The sequence below is a fragment of the Dryas octopetala genome, chromosome 7 (genome assembly GCF_963921425.1).
Source record: "Dryas octopetala chromosome 7, drDryOcto1.1, whole genome shotgun sequence".
Classification (NCBI taxonomy): domain Eukaryota; kingdom Viridiplantae; phylum Streptophyta; class Magnoliopsida; order Rosales; family Rosaceae; genus Dryas; species Dryas octopetala.
Window position 1 is genome coordinate 791,950 of NC_141372.1, and position 21,792 is coordinate 813,741.

General features: G+C 37.7%; 5 protein-coding genes and 1 pseudogene across 9 annotated transcripts; 3 read left to right on the forward strand and 3 right to left on the reverse strand.

Annotated features, from left to right (window-relative positions):
- Positions 1-126: 126 nt before the first annotated feature.
- On the forward strand, positions 127-2,618 carry LOC147278108 (Tetrapyrrole (Corrin/Porphyrin) Methylase). The gene is given in 7 exon segments (XM_086250409.1): positions 127-367; positions 1,224-1,348; positions 1,713-1,942; positions 2,034-2,073; positions 2,183-2,274; positions 2,403-2,578; positions 2,580-2,618. Coding segments are annotated over 7 exon segments (852 nt in total). The 5' UTR covers positions 127-217.
- Positions 2,619-3,431: 813 nt separating this feature from the next.
- LOC147278109 (L10-interacting MYB domain-containing protein-like) lies at positions 3,432-5,595 on the reverse strand. Of its 2 annotated transcripts, none has more exons than XM_086250408.1 (3): positions 5,398-5,595; positions 4,319-4,651; positions 3,432-4,205 (listed from the first exon to the last, which is right to left on the reverse strand). In XM_086250408.1, the coding sequence occupies exons 2-3, from the start codon at positions 4,649-4,651 to the stop codon at positions 3,609-3,611; spliced, it is 930 nt and encodes a 309-aa protein (XP_086106534.1). In that variant the 5' UTR covers positions 5,398-5,595; the 3' UTR covers positions 3,432-3,608. The 2 variants fall into 2 exon arrangements, with proteins under 2 accessions (XP_086106534.1, XP_086106533.1); XM_086250407.1 differs by having other exon boundaries at positions 4,319-4,666.
- Positions 5,596-11,424: 5,829 nt separating this feature from the next.
- LOC147278110 (uncharacterized) lies at positions 11,425-13,226 on the reverse strand. Its single transcript, XM_086252270.1, has 2 exons — positions 13,206-13,226; positions 11,425-12,996 (listed from the first exon to the last, which is right to left on the reverse strand). The coding sequence occupies exon 2, from the start codon at positions 12,968-12,970 to the stop codon at positions 11,567-11,569; it is 1,404 nt and encodes a 467-aa protein (XP_086108396.1). The 5' UTR covers positions 12,971-12,996; positions 13,206-13,226; the 3' UTR covers positions 11,425-11,566.
- A 478-nt stretch (positions 13,227-13,704) lies between these two features.
- On the forward strand, positions 13,705-15,155 carry LOC147278111 (uncharacterized). Its single transcript, XM_086252278.1, has one exon. It carries the CDS (start codon positions 13,742-13,744, stop codon positions 15,056-15,058), a length of 1,317 nt encoding a protein of 438 aa, XP_086108404.1. The 5' UTR covers positions 13,705-13,741; the 3' UTR covers positions 15,059-15,155.
- Positions 15,156-16,064: 909 nt separating this feature from the next.
- LOC147278112 (L10-interacting MYB domain-containing protein-like) lies at positions 16,065-18,969 on the reverse strand. Of its 3 annotated transcripts, none has more exons than XM_086251094.1 (7): positions 18,601-18,969; positions 18,054-18,402; positions 17,807-17,938; positions 17,404-17,718; positions 17,203-17,331; positions 16,793-17,107; positions 16,065-16,715 (listed from the first exon to the last, which is right to left on the reverse strand). In XM_086251094.1, exons 2-7 carry the CDS (start codon positions 18,378-18,380, stop codon positions 16,146-16,148), a joined length of 1,788 nt encoding a protein of 595 aa, XP_086107220.1. In that variant the 5' UTR covers positions 18,381-18,402; positions 18,601-18,969; the 3' UTR covers positions 16,065-16,145. The 3 variants fall into 3 exon arrangements, with proteins under 3 accessions (XP_086107220.1, XP_086107221.1, XP_086107219.1); XM_086251095.1 differs by having other exon boundaries at positions 18,141-18,430; XM_086251093.1 differs by having other exon boundaries at positions 18,054-18,430.
- A 213-nt stretch (positions 18,970-19,182) lies between these two features.
- On the forward strand, positions 19,183-21,549 carry LOC147278113 (uncharacterized; annotated as a pseudogene). The gene is made up of 3 exons (XR_015123465.1): positions 19,183-19,386; positions 19,569-20,593; positions 20,757-21,549. The product of XR_015123465.1 is annotated as an uncharacterized LOC147278113 (transcript).
- The last annotated feature ends 243 nt before the right edge of the window (positions 21,550-21,792 follow it).

Consider the following 21,792-nt stretch of genomic DNA (forward strand, 5'->3'; position numbering starts at 1 on the left):
ATTGTAGGAAGAACTGGGCTGGGCTTCAACCAACACATCAGCTATTGATAAATTTTGTGGGCAAGGCCCAAACTTGGAGTTAAAAGTTGAAACCCCCATGGCTCCTCGGCCTCTGCGTTTGACCGTGTGAGAGAGTTCGAAGTGAGTTTGTGGCACCTGGGTTACAACTAGGGTTTTAGCAGAGACAGAGTTTAGGAAGAGAGACAAAGACAAAGAGATGTTATACATAGTAGGACTGGGATTGGGGAACGAGAAAGACATCACTTTGAGGGGCTTAGAAGCAGTGAAGAAATGTGACAAGATTTTCATAGAAGCCTACACTTCTCTCCTCTCTTTTGGTATCTCCTCCGACGGCCTTTCCACGTTGGTATCACATCCACATCCACACCCTCTCTTTTCTCTATTTATCTGCAAAACTTGTTCAATTTCTAATTCTTTTTTCATGTCCATAGACCAACATAGAAAACATGCTACATGGTCTTCATATGTTTAAGTGGCTTGTCTGGACAGTTGTTTATCATGTCCCTTCTGGTAAACCTTTTCATCAGGAGAAGGGTTTTAATATGATCATTTGGAATACCAATTTTGATATGGATACATAACTTATGAACATAAACAGAACAAACGAGAAAGATGGACTGTTGTTTATCATGTCCCTTCTGTTGTACTAGTATTCTAGTAGAGTACTGGGTCGAGTGTTGTACTGTAGCATTCTTGACAAGACATACTTGTAATACATGCCAAAGGTTGAATGACAGTAGAACATAACAAAAGAGAAATACTTTTTATTGGTCTAATTTGCTACTACGAGTTGTGATTCATGGATAGCCATAACAAAAACCAATGTTGTAGCAGTACAAGCATGACGCTCTGTTAGGAATTGTGGTATACCATATAACATGCAGCTATTTGCAATTGATATACTTCCACTGAAGTTCTTATATTACTCTCTAGGAAAGGATGCAAAATTCTCTGAGACTCAAATAATAAGTTATATGGGTTACTCTTAGTAAATCGATTGATTGCATTGAGGACTTGAGTGAATAATGAATTAAAGATTTTGTTTCTAATATCCAGTTATTCTTTGGAAGCATAAAATTTTTTTTTTCATTACTATGGGAGATTGCCATGTTTTTTCTTTTGTCTTGTTAATTTAGTTTTCTGTGATTATCTTCTGAAATATGAATGCTTCAGATATGCCATTTTTGTTTGCAATTGGGCAGGAAAACTTGTATGGAAAACCGGTCACACTTGCAGATAGAGAAACGGTGGAGGAAAAGGCCGATGAAATTCTAAGTGCGGCTGCTGCTTCTGATGTGGCTTTCCTTGTAGTTGGGGATCCTTTTGGGTATGTCCTATTTTGAAGTGAAGCATTGCCCTGTCTTAGCTTTTCATTTGGGCTTTCTTAGGAATATCATGATGCATTTTATATCTTTGTTTCCAAACAATTTCTTGAGATGGGAAATAATTAAGTTTAGCTCACAAGAACTTTTTCTTTTAGTGCAGTTTGAAGTAGAATGTATGAGTTATGATTGAAATAATGGCAACTTATTTTGATCAGTAGAGTTTTTGGGAATATGTTATATATATAAGTCCAAATAATAGATCCAAAAGCAAAATAGAATCCTAGTTTTCAATTGGTTGCTCCATGTATATGTGTAATTGTATGCTAATTCCTGCATTTTTCTTCCAAAATTTGTTTTGGAACACAGAGCTACAACTCACACTGATCTTGTTGTCCGAGCTAAGAAGTTGGGGATTGATGTCAAAGTGGTGCATAATGCTTCAGTGATGAATGCAGTTGGAATCTGCGGCTTACAACTCTACCACTATGGAGAGACAGTTTCATTACCATTCTTTACTGAAACATGGAGACCTGATAGCTTTTATGAGAAGATTCAAAGTAATCGTGGGCTTGGACTTCACACTCTCTGCTTGTTAGGTGAGGCTCTAAGTACTTTCTGATTTCAAGTGTGACCTCGATGATGCTTATCTTACTACAAACTCTCATCACAAGTTATTTTTCACTGAAGATATACGTGTGAAGGAACCATCTCTGGAATCTTTGTGCAGGTATGTATTCAAATGATTAACAGTAAGGAAGGATGATTTAAAATTCTGTGCTTCTGTTATTGCTTGCATAGACTAATTATTGTTTTTCTGCCTCCCTTGAATCTTTCAGAGGAAGGAAGCAGTATGAACCTCCTAGATATATGTCAGTAAACACTGCAATTGAGCAGCTTTTGGAGGTTGAGCACAAGCGAGGAGAATCTGGTAAGAATCCCAAGTTTTTTGGGATCTTTAGGACTTCACTTTCAAACATAGATGCTGTCTTCTGTCTGGCTTATAAGCTTAAGACAACTTCCAGTTACTATATTTTTTATTCTCAAATTACCTTGTAGCATACAATGAAGACACAGATTGTGTTGGGTTTGCTCGGCTGGGAAGTGAGGATCAGAAGATAGTTGCTGGTACAATGAGGCAACTGCAGTCGGTTGATTTTGGAGAACCTCTCCATTGCCTTGTCATAGTAGGCAAAACCCATCCAGTGGAAGAAGAAATGCTGGATTTTTACAGACTCAGAGAATTTGGAACAGAACGGTCATAGCACCGTATGATTATATCTTTTAAAGGAGTAGCTGTACTTGCATTATGTGCAGGTTAGTGTTTGGATTTATGTTTAATCCATTATTGTGCCTTTTCCTGGTTGTAAAAAGGTTATTCAAGAACTACAGACTTATGCCTGATCTTCCTTTTCTAGAGTCAACTGCTTCCCTATTTGTATCTGAGACAGGAGAAGGTTATACTTAATTGGCGTGGAAGAGAGTTCAGAGGCTCTTTTGGATGGGGAAGGCAATGGTACCCTGTTTCTCAATGACAGAGGCAGCACCGACAACACAATGCTTTATACCCAGTTCTTGCATCATCTCCACAGTTGATGTGGTTTCTAAATTACTGTAATTCTCCGTTACCTTCTCACTAGTCATGCTGTACAATCGGTTAAGTTTGTGAATGAAAGTTGGGCAAGTTGCTGTAATGTTCTATATTCAATTTTACTCCTCTTTTCTCTTTTTGGCTTTTTTAACTTTTGTTTTTCTCATTTTGAGTGAGAGGTCATCTGAGCGTATTAATTTCCTTTTTTAATTATTGGTAGACTTTGCTTGTACTTTGAGGCTTCGAGCCAAAGATATTTGCCTGTGATATTAGTCCTCAAATTATTTCACTACTTGTTAAGAAATAAGAATGAGACCCATCAGATGTGAAAGGTATGGGATTTTCACTTAAAGGCCACCGCAGTCAAATAGTTATAGTCCCCCCAAAATTTGCGGTCCCAAAGTCTTACTGAAGACAAATACCATTACATTGTTAGAACATCCACATAACCAATTCTGCGGCTTGCAATTTTCTGATATATATGGGGTTGAACACACTTCCAACAAAACTGAAACCGTATTATAGTAAAAACCTAACCATGTCAGTGAAGATGAGGTGCAAAGGTTATAAACAAAGCAGGCCATACTATGGACAAGCTAGTTAACCAAAACAAAACTGTGGCATTGAGAATTAAGCTACTTCTGTACTCGCAAAATATTCAAAAAGGTCATCCCTTAACCATAGGTAGTTTTACTGCACTTCCCTTGCAACCAAGTCAACCGTATCTGATCACCTTTTAAAGAGATGAATGTCTCCCTTAAATTGGGATCCTCGAAAAGGTCCAATGCGGCAAAGTATAGTTGTTGATCAATGCCTTCTATCTCATCCAGTGCTCTAATACAATTAGTTATGGTAAATCTGTCATCACTGACCATTGTTCTGACTGTCCTCAACTTTGAGGCAGCAATCATCTCTAACAAGGCTTCTGCCATGGAATCACATACTTCTTGATCCCTTCTGCTTTGGCCTCCAGATGATTGTGGCTCAGATGGACGTTTCCTTTTTCTCTCTGCAGTAACCTTGATCACCTTTTCTGCGGATAATGCATTTCCTTGCAGAGGTTTTGATAAGGGCGGATAATCAAAACGAGGAGTTTCACTGTCAGGACAGGAACTCAAACCTGCATTATCTATTCCGGCAGACTTGTCCAACCCTTCATAGTGACTAGATTGGGCATACTTCCCATCCGCTGCTGAGTCTGTGAATATTGTGCACAGCTGATCATATATGGGACAGTCCTTCACTTTGATTGTCTCAGGCTTAGACTGTACCTATAAGAAGAATATATCAAGAACTCAAGCTACAAAACGAATCAAAACTTGATACAACAAAAAAGACAGAAAGAAAGAAAATAAAAGAAACCTCCTGATAAAATGAAGTATACCCCTAGGTCTTCCCACAAGTGATCGAATTGGATACAACAAGAATCATCAAGATTGAAGTCATTACTTTGATCATAAGCTGACTTGAGATTGTAGAAGCGCGTCCTTAAAACATCCAGGTGCTTCCTCAATTGATTGTTGTTGAAGTTGAGATCTGTTTGCTTATTGAATTCATCACGAATAATATTCCATGTTTTCTTGTCGAAAACATTGTTTGGTCTGCTTCCCAATTGAATCTGCTTAACAACCAAGTCTGCGAATGTCTTATCAAGGGATGCTGTCCACCTAGTCCTTGAACGTTCCTGCTTAGGTTGATGACTGACTTCATTGTCCATCTGCAGAAATTGCATCTGAAATCAGTAACAGTCAACTTTAGATGATAATACTAAACCCTAAACCTAATTAATCACCGTAAAACAGAGATTTCACAATCAGCATCAAAATGAGTGATTTTACATACCTTGAAGGTTACTAAAGAATAAACAAAGAGTTGCAATAAAGCAGAAAACTAATTAGACAAGTATTTTTTAAATTGAAGTAGACATTAAAATCATGCCCAAGTGGGCAGACACCGGAAATGCAATCAAACATTCACAGCATGATTATACACAAACCCTTTTTGTCTCTGAGGAAAAATGGGGGAGGGTTCATCTTCTGCCACATTATTTCTAGAGAAAACAAATGAGCCATAAGAAAAAAGGCAAACCTTTTAACCACTTGCCACTCACTGCGATTTAGGATAAAACCAGAAAATTTAAACCTGTTCTTTCTCTTCACTTTTAATGTTGTAAACTTCTCTAGTTTCAATCAAAATGCCCAAAAATTAAAACCCTAAAAGCAGCAATTACGAACCCCAAGACCAAAATATCCAAATTACTAGTATAAAAAATAACGAACAAAAAAGGTTCTTCCCAGACAATCTGATTATACATCACACACATATATATAAACCTAACAGATTGGAGAGTTCAGTGATATAATCCCGTATTCGAGATAAAATGAGAACGCGGAATCGGTGTATAGGAAGATTATATAATAAACAATGACGATAAGAGGCAAAAATGGAAGAAAAGAGGTTTACCTGCGTGCGATATTTTGCCGAGAAATTGCCGGACAGAGTAGCCTCTGCTTCCCAGTCTAAAACTCTACAGGAATTTAACAAGAAATTTTAATTTCTTTTTTGTTAAAAAACATTGTGGGACTGGGAGGGGTTTATGCTTTTGGTCAACGATCAAATTGGAATGAGATTGAGAAACATGGCAGGACATGATTGGTTCCGTTCGCGCTTCTCCTTACCAAGATTGCGTCGGTTATTAAGAGAAATGTTTAGGATTTTTTTTTTTTTTCTTTTTGTAGTTGGTAAAGGAGAATCAAATTTTGTCGTAATTTTACTGCCATTCTAATTTACTTACTCAACAATTGCATTAAGAATAAGTTTAAGTCCTTACCAAAAAAAAAAAGAATAAGTTTAAGTGAATTGATTTTTTTTTTTTAGTAAAAATTAATATTATGTGCTTAAAAGTTAATTTACATTTAAATATAATTTAAAGTTATATTTTTATTAAATGACTGCTATATGTACACAACTTTTTCTCTTATTACGCACTCTTCTTTTCCTTTCATTAAATTAAAATTTTAATTCAAATCCAAACAACCATAAAGGACAATATGCCCCAAATCCAGCCACACTAAATCCCAACCCCCCTCACCTACAATCATGATAGAATATTAAATATTATAATATATTTTAAAATTCATTAAAAAGCAAGTTACGTAAATTATTGACTAAAACGGTACTCACAAATAAGAGTAGAGAACCCTCCAATTGGTTACACGTGTACATATTGCTGAGTACTTTAATAAGTACCTGGGCGAGTCTAAGAGCATGAACAATGGCATGACTATAAGTTATGCTAAAAGTTATATATAGTGGAATTTATAAAAAAATACACTACAATGACATGACTATATTTAGTATTGGTTATGCTAAAGCTATATTTTCTACTAGTAAATGCTATTATGGATGCTAAGAGATTTGTGGCCCTACATCAGAAAAAGCATGTAAGGAAAGAGAAAATTGGTGTTGTTTGGTGTGAGTTGATTAGTTGAAAATAAAGAGAAAAAAGAGGTTGTTGGAGATGTGAGTCCCCTAACAGAGATAATTAAACTTCATGAAATTATTGGAGTCAATATTCTATATACATGACTTGCCCTCATTAGTTGAACACAAGATTATAGTTTTTGTACTATTAGAGCAAAAACTACAAAAGTTATAACAAAAAACTAAAAATATAGCATTTAACATAGGTTTTAGTTATTTCCTATTGTACATGCTCTAATCAGACCACTAATTAATAAAAAAAAATGATAAAACCCATCAAAGTTGTAGGAACAAGGTTCGAAAAATTAGTAGCATATAATGATATACCAACTCGATGTAATCTCTGGTATTCCCCACCTGATCACATTGTCAACCATCTCAAGAAGCTCTTTCACAAAGTCTTTTTTCTGATTAGCTTTCTCCATGGATTGCGCATCGACCTTTATCTCCTTCCTCCAATATTTGCATATCAGAAATCGTAGCGTCAATATTCTCCGAAAACTCAAGAATTTCCTCAGTATTCAATGCCACGATAGTCTCATTGACACCATAATTCACATTAACAATATTGGAGGAAATTCGTGGTTTAAAGCTCATAGCGATGGAGTACATGTCATGGACAATTCAAATGTCATGGTCCATATCAAATCTCAAAGGAAAAGGAAACCCAATATTTTCTTTTTCTTATGGAAATCAAGGAAGTTATCGACAAAGGAAGGGAGGGTGTTGTGAAACCAGAATTCACATTATCCTCAATTGTCCTCAATTGGCTCTCAATTTTATTTAATTTCTTCCAATACCTTAAATAGATAGATATATATATAATAAATAATTTCATATTAACTTAAGTTTTTCTTTTTATTGATAATGTTTTTTTAAAGTACTTACATTAGTAGTTTTTATGCTAGCTCATTAAATACAAATTTATATTTAGTTATCATATGTTAGAAAAATAAATTTATCATGACCAACATATCATTTAAAAGTGATTGACAATCACTTTTTCTTTAAAAAATTACATTTAAAGTGTTAACAAATATTGCACAATTTAGTGTACTTATTGGCACATGTAATTGACACAACATCATTCACTTCCTAAGTTGCTGGTTCACCTTTATAAGCTATAGCTGTTTTATTATAAAATAATTTAATGTATGATGTATCTACCAATCGATCAGCCTCATATGGAGTTAGATATAGTAAAGCAGTGGTGTTTAATATCATTATTCCTTACTTTAATTATACATTAAATTCATAAAATTGAAGATTCAAGAGAGGGAGAAAAACAAATCCATCCTACCAAGCAGTGGTTCTTCCTCTCCCTGAGAGACGAAGTGGGTTTCAGAAAAGATATGTGGGAAAAACGCCGCTACACCAAATTTGGGTTTAGAAATGGGGATCAGGCCGTTCTGGGTATCAAGATTCCGGCCCACTGATGTTGGTTTGATCCCCAATAACACTTTGGTGGGTACTCCGACCACCCTAAAATAGTTGATCATCCTATAATTTTTTTCTATTTTACCCCTGCATTAAAGGAAAAAAAAAAAAAACTATCTCTTTTTCTTCCTCCCTCCCTCACCGGACCACATGGGTGGCCGGCGCGACCCCACCCCCACCCAACCCAGCCACCGGACCACCATGGGCTCCATCTCTTTCACTTCAACCCAGCCCTCGATTTCTTTCTCTGCCTCCCTCCCTCTCTCTTCTCTCCATCTCTTTCTCTTCCTCCCTCCCTCACCGGACCACCATGGGTGGCCGGCGCGACCCCATAGACCTCCCGATCTGGGGTTACCGTTATTACGTTCATTCCCATTCCCAGACCTTCGGCGGCGATGAGCATCTCTTCGGACCTACTCAGACGACTTAGAAGAAAGTACTTTTGCATCCATGCTTGCAAGCTGACGAGAGATCACAAGCAGAAGACGTTCATGGTCTTTCTTCATCCCCTCCATTGTGGCATTCATCTTTGTCATTTTTGACAGTCATGGGAAAGATGAATGCCACAATGGAGGGGATGAAGAAAGACCATGAACGTCTTCTGATTGGGATCTCTCGTCAGCTTGCAAGCATGGATGCAAACCTGGTGAAAGTACTTTCTTCTAAATCGTGTGAGTAGGTAACACATTTACTTGACAGTAATTTCAATTTTAGATACTTTAGTATGATATTTTAGAATATAAGCTATCTATATGTCTGCTGCTAGAATTTATTTGGGTTTTAGTTTTGCTGGTGCAGTAGGGTTTTAGTTTTGCTGGTACATGGCGTTCTGATTTTAGTTTTAGTTTTGCTGAGTATGATATTTTAGAATATACATTATCTATATGTTTGATGCTAGAATGATACAGGTACATTTGGCTTCTGAGCCTTTTTTTTGGGTGTGTGTGTGTTTAATCAGATCAGTATTGCTCTGGTATTGGCCCTCTGTTAGTTCTAGACTTCTAGTTGTATACTTTTTGTTTTTGTTTCCTTCTTCATGCCCCTGTTTTGAAAATCAATTTGAAGTTGGGGAGTTGTTTAATTCCAATGCAGGTTCTTTCAATGAGAGCATTATATGGTCTTTGTTGGCTTGGATTTTATTTTTTGATAATTTATTGATAGATATGGTTCATGGAATTGTTAAACGATTCCCATTACTAACTTCAAGCTACATTGTTGGAGATGAAGTCTTTCTAGTAATGTCATTTGTTTTGTGGTAGGGAGTCTGTTCAAGGTTATGACAGGAACTTCTGTCCAAATTCCAAATGATTTTAGCTGCATTAAGAAAAACAAAAAGAAAGTCAACGATGATGATAATTTGTAATCTAATATGATTGACAAACTTAAAAGATCTGGTCATTGAATCTGCCTTATGGTTGGGGGACTCTTAATTATGTTGAGTTAGGTATAATGTTTTGTGTGTGAATGTGAATCAAATGTGATGCATGCGATCAAATTAAGTTCAAACCATAAAGTTGGGGGTTCTGGGTCATGAATATTATCCAAAACCCCCTCTTGGGTCAATGCATACTACTAATATACGATTCTCTATCAGTGTCAACTATAATTGCCAAGTATGATTAGTTGGGCTGTAATGTAGAGTATGGACCGCCATTGTTATAATGCCACTCCATGCAAAATCTCATTGGAGGAGTTTGTACAAATGAAATCAGAGAAAGATAACCTTGCAATGGATTTAACAAGATGCACTGAAAATCTGGAGATGATGAAGTCTCAGTTACAGGAAACTGATCAGGTTCTTGCAGAAGCTAAATCACCGTTAGCTTCTGCTCAAAATTAAAATAGCTTAGCAGATATGGAGCAGAAATGTATGGCAGAATCATACAGGTCACTGGAATGTCGGGACCAGGAGTTAGAAACTGAAATGAAGCTTCTGAGAGTCAGAATCGAAACTCTGGAAAGTGAGCTTCATGAAGAAAAGAGGAATCACCAATATTCTTTGGCCAGACTTATTTGAAGAGCAGTACTTGAAAAGGTTAGTGGCAATCTTTGTTCCATTGGGTGGCATCTGCCGTATGTCTCTCAAAACTGATGCATCAGTCCAATATTCTTAATTGCACTATCTCTTACATATTAAAAGTAGCTATTTATATGTAGCTTCATTGAGTTGGCAGATGCAGCAGAGGAGCTTGCCCTGAGTGCCAGGAAACCATATTTCTTCTTGGCAAGCAGTTGAAAGAATTACATCCTCAACCAGAGTACATGGGATCTCCATTCAGTGAGAGGAGTCAAAAAGGTGAGGGGTTCACCACAACCAGTGCTATGAATTTGCAAGACTCGACCAAGCTGAGGTGGACGCTGCTTCTGCCAATGTAAACAGAGCGGGTGGCGAGTCACCCGTCTCTGTGTATATACCCCATGTAGCCCATCCAATACAGATGTAAACATCCTCTTCAAATCAGCAGGCAATTCCAAATATCCGAAACACAGGCCTACCAAGTCAGGCTCCTCAATTTAAGAGTTAAGAGAATGTGGTATGACAATACGTAACAATAACTCAGAGAATTGGACTAGCAATCTACATCCAGACTCAGGATTAAGCATTCACCAAGAAGAGTCTGAGCATTTACCAAGAACAAAGAGCCCAACACACACAAATCTTTATACCTAATTCAACATAATTAGGGGTTCCCCAACCATAAGAATTATTCAATGACCAGATCTTTTAAGTTTGTCAATCGCATTAGATTAAAATTTATTATCATCATTTGACTTTCTTTTTGTTTTTCTTAATGCAGCTAAAATCATTTGGAAATTGGACAGAATTTCCTGTCATAACCTTGAACATAGTCCTTGCCACAAAACAAATGACTTTTTACAGAAGTGAATCGTTTAACAATTCCAAACGACTTTTGACAAGAGACTTCATCTCCAACAGTGTAGCTTGAAGTCGGTAATGTGAATCGTTTAACAATTCCATGAACCATATCTCTCATTGAAAGCAACTGCATTGGAATTAAACACGTAAGTACAACCATATCTCCCCAACTTCAACTTGATTTTCAAAACAGGGGCATGAAGAAGGAAACAAAAACAAAACAACTAGAAGTCTAGAACTCACAGAGGGCCAAAACCAGAGAAATAGTGATCTGATTAAACACACACACACACACAAACATAAAAAATAAAAAAAGGCTCAGAAGCCAAAGGTACCTGCAGCTAGACAAATCCAAAAGGAAAGGATCACTTCGAGCATGCTGCATAGCTCCGAACCCTAAAGGAAATTAACCACAGCAAGGAATTACGCCAAGTGCCAGCTACACCCAGCAATCTGAAACAACTAATTAGCAAAGCCAAAATAGAATACCAACTGCACCAGCAAAATGAAATCCAAAACTGCTGCAAGTCCAATCCAGCTTTATAACAGTTAGACTTGGCTCAAGCCTCTCAAGGCATATATAGAAAATGTCTCCTCTAATAATCAACAGTGCATATATAAAACAGAATGATTTAAATTCATAGTGCTCATATATAAGAAGAAACAGTTTACCAAAATAAATAATAAAAACAAACATCAAGTCGAAATAAATCAAGTACATTGCTGAACACAAATCAAATATTTATATAATCCAACTCTAATCAATAGAAGTTTAGTACTTGAATTCTTCTCTATAGTAGCTAGCTGCTATTTCCTCCATCATGGGCTAGCTGATCATGGTCGGGCATGCTGTGGTAGTCTAGGAACCGGTGTCGGCCAGCATGGGAGAACAAATGAGTAGACGTAACCATCAATTTCAACTTTGTTCTTTTTCACATCTATCTTTGACCACTCTCCTGTACGAATGTTGTACATGACAACATCATCGTCGACACATAGATACAAGATATCCGCATTAGTGAGGTCAAAAGCTATCGGTTCAGCATGATAACGACCAGGAGGAAACATATTTCGATCCAGCGAATAAGCCGCCCTGTGCTTCAAACAAAACTTCCCAGCTTCATCGATGACAATCCGATCATGACCATCTTCTTCTTTTTCTTCTTCTTCTTCTTTCAAGTCGTAAACAAATACAGTATTGGTTAAGAAACTGAGATCACACATCCGCAAACACCCACCGTACACACCAAGGCACTTAACTAAACTGATCACAGTGTTGTCTTCAGCTTTAGCTGGGTCATTAAATGTAATGAGACGACATTTATAATAATCAATAACATCATAACCGTTACTACAAGTAGTACCAGAACTCTTAATGTTGTTGATCATGAACGGATCCAACCCAATAAAACTGTCTATCACACCATTAGACCAATATAACATTCCATTGTAAACAAAATTACTCTTGGCATCGATCGAAGAAAATGGAATTGGAGATGATACAACTGACTCTCTCCATTCACCAGTCTCAAAAGAGAAGATCTCCACTTTTAAATTGTAGGAATCATATTCTTCAGCATCATATGGAAAATGATCACGAGGAAGAAGTCTCACAACCTTGCACCTATACTCAGGATTAACCTGGACGATAAATGATCCTTTCCGAGCATCGTCTTGCTTATAGTTATAATAGGGAGTATCACAGATGAGTCCCGCTGGTACTGTCCATTCACATTGAGAAGGGGCCGGAGGAAGAGCAACCCATTGCGAGGTGTATGGATTGCAGATGTAGTAATCACGTTGATGGTACTTGCTTGCACAACACAAAACAAAGTCATTATACGCCCCTACCACAAGTGGATCTTCTTTCAAACCGTGGACGGTCATGAGCCTTTTGAGCACTGGCAACATTCCAGTATGGATTTCGTAACCGTTGATATTTATCAAATTGCCTTTCATTGGCGCTTGTTTATTGATTTGGAGACGCAGAAAGCGGCAAATAAAATTTGGATTGGAAATAAGAGTGCACCAACTCTTGGACACACACCTACATTGAAAAACCATTTTATTGCAAGGAAGTCGACAAAGGATTTCAGCCAATAGATGGTCGGGGAGATCATCAATATTATTATTCAATGATCGTCTTCTTGGTGACGATGATCTTTTTGATTGTTTTAAGGGATGAACATGACCAGATGAAGGTGCTTCAATGAAAAACTGGGATCTACTCCTTCTCATGACGGCAGAAACTTGGAGACAAGTAACTAAACAGCAGTAGATACAAATAAATAGTAGAATCCCTGTATTAATATCTGGAAATAGGAAAGAAGTCAACTAAGTATCCGAATACAACTAAAGAGAGTAAACCATCAAACGATCATACTGAAATAATAACATTGGCCAAATTCCCACGCAGAAATTTTCAATCTTTCAACAAACATAGCAGAAAGCCCCAATTTATCAAAGAACTTACCAGAAAGTCCCAATTTTTCGACAATCGTAGAAGAAAATCCCAATTTTTCGACACATATATGGTTCTTCTCCTTCCAAAAAACTGCGGCACCAAACCTCCTTTTATTTTTAATCAATTTCCAACACGTACTTAGGCTAGCTGACGAGGCTTTCTCTAAACCATTAGATTTATGGGCGAAATCTCTGATTCTAGCCTAGTAAGCATTAATCAATTTCCTATTAAGTGTGATATATAGTTTCATGATTTACGTTCTCCTAGTTGTATAGGGATTCTTAGTTGATTGCTTTTCTATTTCTCGTATATGTATATATATATATATATATATATGTATGTATGTATCTTTGTTTGGGGTACGAACGATAGGCCCAAATATATTTCTCGTTATCAGATAGTTCTCTGCTGTCCAAGTTTCTGCCGCCATGAGAGGTGATACTGCTACCAAACGAAGGAGTAGATCCCCGTCGTCCCTTGGAGCACCGGCCTGTGATCATTTTCATGACTTAAAAAGATCAAAAAAATCATCATCAACAAAATTGATGAATATTATCAATATTGATGATCTCTCTGATGTTGTATTGGCTGAAATCCTCTGTCGACTTCCTTCCAGTAAATTGGTTTTTCAATGTAGTTGTGTGTCAAAGCGTTGGTGCACTCTCATCTCCACTCTCACCTCCGATCCTTATTTCATTGGCCGCTTTCTGCGTCTCCAAATTGATAAGCAAACGCCAATAGTAGGCACTCTGATAAACCACAAAGGCGAGGACATCCTTACTACAATGTCATCTCCGGTGTTCAAAGAACTCATGACTTTCCATGGTTTGAAAGAAGAGCCATTTGTGGCAGGAACGTATAATGACTTAGTTTTGTGCTGTGCAAGCCAGTACCATCAACGTCATTACTACATCTGCAATCCGTACACCAGGCAATGGGTTGCTCTTCCTCCCACCCCTACTGAATGGGAAGAAACAGTATCAGTGGGATTCATCTGCGATATTCCCTATTATAACTACAAGGAAGACGATGATCGAAAAGGATCATTTAATATCGTCCAGGTTAATGCTGAGTATAGGTGCATGGTTGTGAGAATTATTCCTCCTCAAAAATACTACAAGAAATATCGTTCCTTCAAATTACAACTGGAGTTGTTTTCTTCTGAGACTGGTGAATGGAGGGAGTCAGTTGTATCATCCCCACTAGGTGCTAGATATATTACTGAAAAAATTATATATGCTTACAATGGAATGTTGTATTGGCGGGGTGATTTGGCTGGCCGTCTTGTTGGGTTGGATCCGTTTGTGATCAACGACATTACTAGTACTAATACTAGTTGTAGTAATGGTGATGATGATATCATTGATTATTATAGATGTCGTCTAGTTGATGACCTAGCGCTAACTGTTGATGCAGCCTCTGTTGTAATTCAGTTCCATGGTATGCACGGAGGGTGGCTGCGGATGAGCGACTTCAACAACAGACGCATGAGACCGTTTGGTCTTTGTGTTTGGGAGTTGAAAGAAGAACAAGATCATGGTGATCATATGGTCCCCCATGGAACTGGAAAATTTTGTTTGAAAGACATGACGGTCTATTCACTGGACGAAAATATGCTTCCGGATGATGATACAGCGGCGGTTGAGCTAATAGCTTTTGACCCGAATAATGGGGATATCATGTATCTAAATATCGATGAAGATATTGTCAGGTGCAACTTTCGTACAAGAAAGTGGTCAAAGTTAGCTGCAGGAAAGAGTAAGGTTGATGTTCAAGATGACTTCCTCCCACTTCTGCTCCCTTGGTGGCCGACACCAGTTCCAAGACTACCACCGCATGCATCCCCGCCCATGATCAGCTAGCCCGTGGTGGAGGAACTAGCTGCTAGCTACTATGTAGGAAGATATACAGTACTAAACTTTTATTGATTAGAGTTGGATTATAAATATTTGACAGCAGTGCGCTGACTTCGTTGTTTGTACTTTGCTTCGATTATTTATTTTGGTAAACTGTTTATTCTTATCTTATAAGGATCAAGAGCACTATGAATTTAGATCATTCTGTATTTTATATCTATGCACTGTTTATCATATAAAGCAGAAATCTTCAATATATACCTTGAGAGGCTTGAACAAGTGAAACTTTTAATAAGTTGGATTGGACTCGCATAGTGTTAGGTTTTAGTTTTGCTGGTGCAGTACTTGGTATTCTGTTTTGGCTTTGTTAATTGTTTGTCGCGGTTGGCATTTCCCTTGTCTGGTTAGTTTCGATTAGAGCTTGGATCTATGCAGCACGCCCAAAGTGATCTCCTTTCCTCTTGAGTTTGTCTAGCTGCAGCTGCATATACATTTGGCTTTGATTCGGACGGGTGCCATTTTCTAGTGTTTTGTAATATTCATTGCTCTGGTTTTGGTCCTCTGCTAGCAAGTTGTACACTTTTATTTATTTATTTTTATTTTATTTGTCTTTCTTCATATACTGGGCAACATCCCAAGTAAAGGCAGTGTGGTGGAGAATTGCCTTCACAGAATTGTACCTTTTTTTGAGAACATGGAGGTGGGTTTTCAATTGTTGCTTATCAAACTTGACACCACTCTGCCTATTGAATTAATCTCGGATACTTGCTAACATTAGAAAGCCTATCTGCAGATATTTTAGTAGAAGATGTTAGTTGTTCATTTGGCCCTTGATTGATCCTGATCCTGATCCGACTCACACTCAAACCATTTGATTTGATAAACACCCCTCTGATGTCAAAGGCAGCTTCAGCTTGAGACTCTTGACGATAAACCTAAACTTGCTAGCTTTTTCACATTGACATTGAAATAGGTGTATTTGAATTGCAAACCCAAATCCTCAGTATCAAGATTGACCATAATCCAACGTACATATATGATTGATTATGATTGAAAGAGAACTAAAATGGAGTCCAGTAGGGGTTTACACATTCTACAAAAGAAATTTACACTTGGCCTTGAGCCATGGCAATTTGATATCGCTTTTGATGCACACAAATGTTTCCCTCCGGTCAGGGTCCTGGAACAAATCCAAAGCAGCCAGATAAAGCTCTTCATCAACCCCTGCCATCTCGTTCAATACTTCAATGCAACTGGATATTGAGAATCGGTCACCATTGTGTGTTGGCGCAGGTGCTGCTCTCTTGTTTGTTGAGGGAACCTCGTCACGTTGAGAAACCGCATGGACCCCAGTGTGACTAGTTTCCCTACAGACTCTCCTCTCATGACTTGAACTAAGTGGTTGCATCTTGATCCGGCGCTTATTTCTTCCACTAGACATATTCACCTCCTCAGATAGTCGTGATGATGCCTTGTCCACTGCAGGTTCAGCAGAAACACTAGCAATCTCAGGAGCATCCACTTTGATTATTTGTTCATCCAACTTCGCATCATGACTTGATTGAATGTATCTCCCTTCAGCTCCTGACCCTGAAAATAATAGGCACAACTGTTTGAAAATAGGGCACTCCTTGTCCCTCGTTGTTTCTGCCTCAGGATGTGCCTGCAATTAGAATACCATAAGCTTATTAACACTGCAATGATAATTTAGTACAAACTTGAGATATGAAGAAGATGTACCATGATGTACTTCTCCCACGATTCATCATCAGCCACTACCATAAGCCGAGAATCATCCCAACTAAAACCGCTTTGATCAAGAAGGGACTTTATACTATTATACAACCTTCTAAGAACATTTTGGTGATTCCTCAACTGTTCACCATCAAACTTCAAACCAGTTCTGTAATTGAATTCCTCTCGTATATGTTTCCATGCTTTCTTGTTAGATATCTTATTCTGTAGAGTTTGCTCAATCAACAAGTCTACAAGTATCTTATCCAGTGACACAGACCACTTTGCTCTTGGTTGATCTTCACTAGGCAGACTACCCATCTAGAATATATTCCAAGAAACAAACTTTGTATAATTTAAAGATCTAGTGAATAAATGCATCACACCCATAATCAACAAATGAACAGAAAAAGTACCTGGGAAGCAGCTGTCTGTGGTTCAGGGAAGGCATTATTTCCAGCATTGCCTGGCTCTGAAAATATTCTGTCCAACAGTTCATAAAGTGGACATCCTTTAACTCTTACTGCCTCAATTTCAGGATGCTTCTGTTAACGCAACTTTATGAGAAACATACTATGGAAATGGAAGAAACAATTCATGCAACTGTAGAATCTAACCTCGATATAATTTGCCCACACATCATTCTCAGCAATTACCATGCATCGAGACTTGTCCCAACTAAAGCCTTTCTGATCAAGAAGTGACTTTACACTATGGTACGACCTTCTCAAAACACCATGATGATTCTTTAATTGCTGCTTATCATAATTTAACCTTGTTTGCCTATTAAATTCATGGTGTATAAACTTCCACGCTTTGTTACTAAAAGAATTGTTCAACCTATTCCCTTGCAGAACCTGCTCAAGCATCAAATCTGCAAATATCTTCTCAAGAGACAAAGTCCACTTGGCCCTGGATTGCTGTGCATCAGTCTAAAATATGGGAAGTATTACTTCTACTGAGGCAGGGTGAAGGAAATGATGGATGACATCTAAAACCCATGAAAACAAACACAGGTACCTGATCCATGGCTGCTCCTGAAATGGAAAAGGCATGTTTTCCAATGGTGTCAGAATCTGATGAGAAGATAATGCATAGCTGTTCATATATATCACAACCCTTTTTCCTGATGGTGTCAGCCTCAGGATGTGCCTGCATATATGATGCCAATTAGAAAGCCTTGTAGAATTAAGGAAGTACCAACTAGGACCATATACATACTTTTGCCACACATCATCCTAGAAAATTATTAAGGAAATAAACCAACGTCAATGTACTTTTGCCATACATTATCGTCAGCTAGGACCATATACTGAGCAGCTTCCCAAGTAAAGCCAGTGTGGTGGAGAATTACCTTCACAGAATTGTATCTCTTCCTGAGAACATCAAGGTGGTTCTTCAATTGTTGCTTATCAAATTTGAGACCAGTCTGCCTATTGAATTCATCTCGTATACTCTTCCATGCTAACTTTGAAAAACCATCGCTATTCCTATTTCCTTTTCTTACCTGCTGAACCAGCAAGTCTGCAAATATTTTAGTTGAAGATGTTGTCCATTTGGCCCTCGATTGATCCTGATCCCTCTCTAATGTCATTTCATTTGGTAAACACCGCTCTCTAATGTCAAATTCAAATACAGATTCAGCTTCAGGACAGAAGAGAATATGCATCACCACCAATTAAATCAAACATACAAGACATATGGCATGCTTAATAATTTAGATAATGAAAGTATGTACTTTTCTAAATCCTAACATGCATAATAGAATATTAAACATCATAATATAAACTTAAATCCAGTAAAAAGCAACTTACTTGAATTTCTGCTAGATTCTCCGCATTTCTTATTTCATTTTCCTTTCGTGCTCAACCTTGACTCAAGCTGATTGTCCTTGTTCTAAAGAGTAAAGACCCTTCTTCACCAAAAGCAAAACAAAACCATATTCTCTGCACCTTGATCATACAGCCCCAACACAGATCGTAGTCGCCAAATCCATTCTTCCCGCCGTCGTCGTCTTCCTCTTGGTGGGTTTCTCACTCTGTTTTCCAGTCTCTTTTTGTTATCTATGAGTTGGGATCGGACTGAATGGTTCCAATTTTCTTCTAAATTTGTTGAAAAATTGGGACTTTACTGCTAACCTTGTTGACAGATTTTTATTTTTTTTGTCAAAACTTTGTTGACAGATTGGGTCAAATGGTCGATCTGTTTGATAAGTGACTGTAAGCTTTAAATATAATAATAATTATGCTAGCTGACGTGTCTTAATCTTAGCCATCCATTATTTGGACGGTTAAAAATATTAAAAAATACCGACTAAACCCCGCTTTTTAAATGCAGAATAGGGCGTTTTTATAAGGACTGTCAAAACACAAAGACTGTCACAGTCTCACCAAATTAAACACAAGAAATTACTCGCAATTTAGTTTTGATGGAAGAAATTCAAGAAAATCCCGAGAAGAAGACCAAGATCTAATTTTTGTTCAAACAAAGAAGTGAAGAGAAGATTGAGGCCGCTTCGAATGTGATAGTTGGAGCCAAATCCATTCTTCCTGCAGTCTTCGTCTTCATCTAGTATTTGTGGGAACAAAACGAAATTGCGAGTAATTTGCTGTGTTTAATTTGGTGACACTGTGACAGTCTTTGTGTATTTATGCACGAGTTGGGACCGATTGAATGCTTCCTTTTTCTGCTTATTTGTTGAAAATTTGGGACTTTCTGTGTTTGAATTTGGCTAATGTCGCTCCCGTTTCTATCTGGGTTTCGGTAAATCCACTCTTCTTAGGTTGCTTGGATCGGATTGAGTGCTTCCTACTTTCTGCTAAATTTGTTGAAAATTGGGAATTTCTGCTAACTTTGTTTCTGTATGAGAATTTGGCCAAAGTTGCTCCCTTTTCTATCTGGGTTCTTATTCGGATTCCAGGTACGAAAAACATCCCATTAATTTCTGATTCTAGCCTAGTAAGTAGTTTCGTATTTCAAGTAGTTTCCTAATTGTTTCATGATTTACATTCTTTTAGTTGTATTGGGATTCTTAGTTGATTACTATCGTATTTCTAGAAATTAATCTACTATATATATGTCCTTCCTATTTCTTTTCAATGTTGGAGTAAGAACCTAGGCTAGATATCAGTTAATTCCGTCCAAGTTTCTGCCGCCGTGAGAGGTGATACTGCTACCAAAGGATGGAGTAGATTCCAGTCGTCCCTTGCGGCCTGTGATCATATTCATGACTTAAAAAGATCAAAGAAATCATCATCAACAAAATTGATGAATATTATCAATATTGATGATCTCCCTGATGTTGTATTGGCTTAAATCCTCTGTCGACTTCCTTCCAATAAATTGGTTGTTCAATGTAGGTGTGTGTCAAAGCGTTGGTGCACACTCATCTCCACTCTCATCTCTGATCCTTATTTCATTGGCCGCTGTCTGCGTTTCCAAATTGATAAGCGAACGCCAAGAACAAGCACTCTGATAAACCCCAAAGGGGAGGAAATCCTTACTGGAATGTGGTCTCCGGTGTTCAAAAGACTGATGACTGTATACAGTTTGAAGGAAGAGCCGGTTGTGGTTGGGACGTATAATGACTTAGTTTTGTGTTGTGCAAGTAAGTTATATCAACGTGATTATTACATCTGCAATCCATATACCTGCCAATGGGTTGCTCTTCCTCCCACCCCTACCACCCCTCAATGGAATTGCAAAGTAGCAGTGGGAATCATCTGCGATATTCCCTATTACAACTATAAAGAAATCGATGATCTGAATGGACATATGGTCCACGTTAATGCTGGGTATAGGTGTAAGGTTGTGAGAATTGTTTCACCTTATAATTTTGATGAGAAATATGATTCCTGGTCTTCTCTTTTGAGACTGGTGAATGGAGAAACTCAATTCTATCATCCCGCTAAGTCTTAATTGCACCAATTCTCACATTTGCGTTGCTTACAATGGAATGTTGTATTGGCAGGGTGATCCAAGTGGCCGTCTTATTGGGTTGGATCCGTTCGTGATCTACAACATGGACAGCATAAGTACTAGTAGTACTAGTAATGGTGATGATATCACTGATTATTATAAATGTGGTTTTGTTGATGGCCTAATTCGGTACATTGGTTTCTGCGGAGAGTGTCTGCGTGTGTGCTCCTTCAACCGCTTAAGCGGACCATTTACTCTGCATGTTTGGGATTTGAAAGAAGAACAAGATCATGATCGTACGGTCCTCAATGGAACTGGCAAATTTCATTTGAAACACAGCAGGATTTATCCACTGGACTCGAATATGCTTCCGGACCAAGATAAAATGGTGGTAATTGAGCTGTTAGCTTTTGGCCCGAATGACGAGGATATCTTGTATCTAAATATCGGTGGAGATATAGTCAAGTGCAATATTCATAAAAGAAAATGGTCAAAGATAGCTAAAGGAAATAATTTTGATCATCACTTGTTTCCATTTGCACTCCCATGGTGGCCAACACCAATTCCAAGACTATCACAGCATACATGCATATAGTTGGATTAATATTATATTTGATATATGTTCGATGACCAGTGCACTTTTATTTGCTGCCGACTTAATTGTTTCTTTTTATTATTTATTTTCTTAATATATATGGAGAAGCTAGTACTGCTTTGTTGCTCTGCTGTATCTCAAAGTGATCTCCTTTCCTGTTGGATTTGTCTAGCTGCAGCCTGCACAGGTGCATATAATATTTGGCTCAGCCATTTTTTTGTGTTTTATCAGATCTTTGCTCTGGTAATTTTGGCCCTCTATTAGTTGTACACTTCTTTTTGTTTTTTGTGCCCTTTTCATGGCCTTGTTTAGAAAATCAAGTTGAAATTGAGGAGTTGAGTGTTTTCCAATGCATTTGTTTTCAATGGGAGCATCGTGTGTTTGTTGGCTTGGACTTTATTTTTCATGAGTGATCGATGGATATATGGTTCATGAATTAATGGTTATATAAATCATATTACCAACTTCAAGCTGCATTATTGTTGGAAAACTT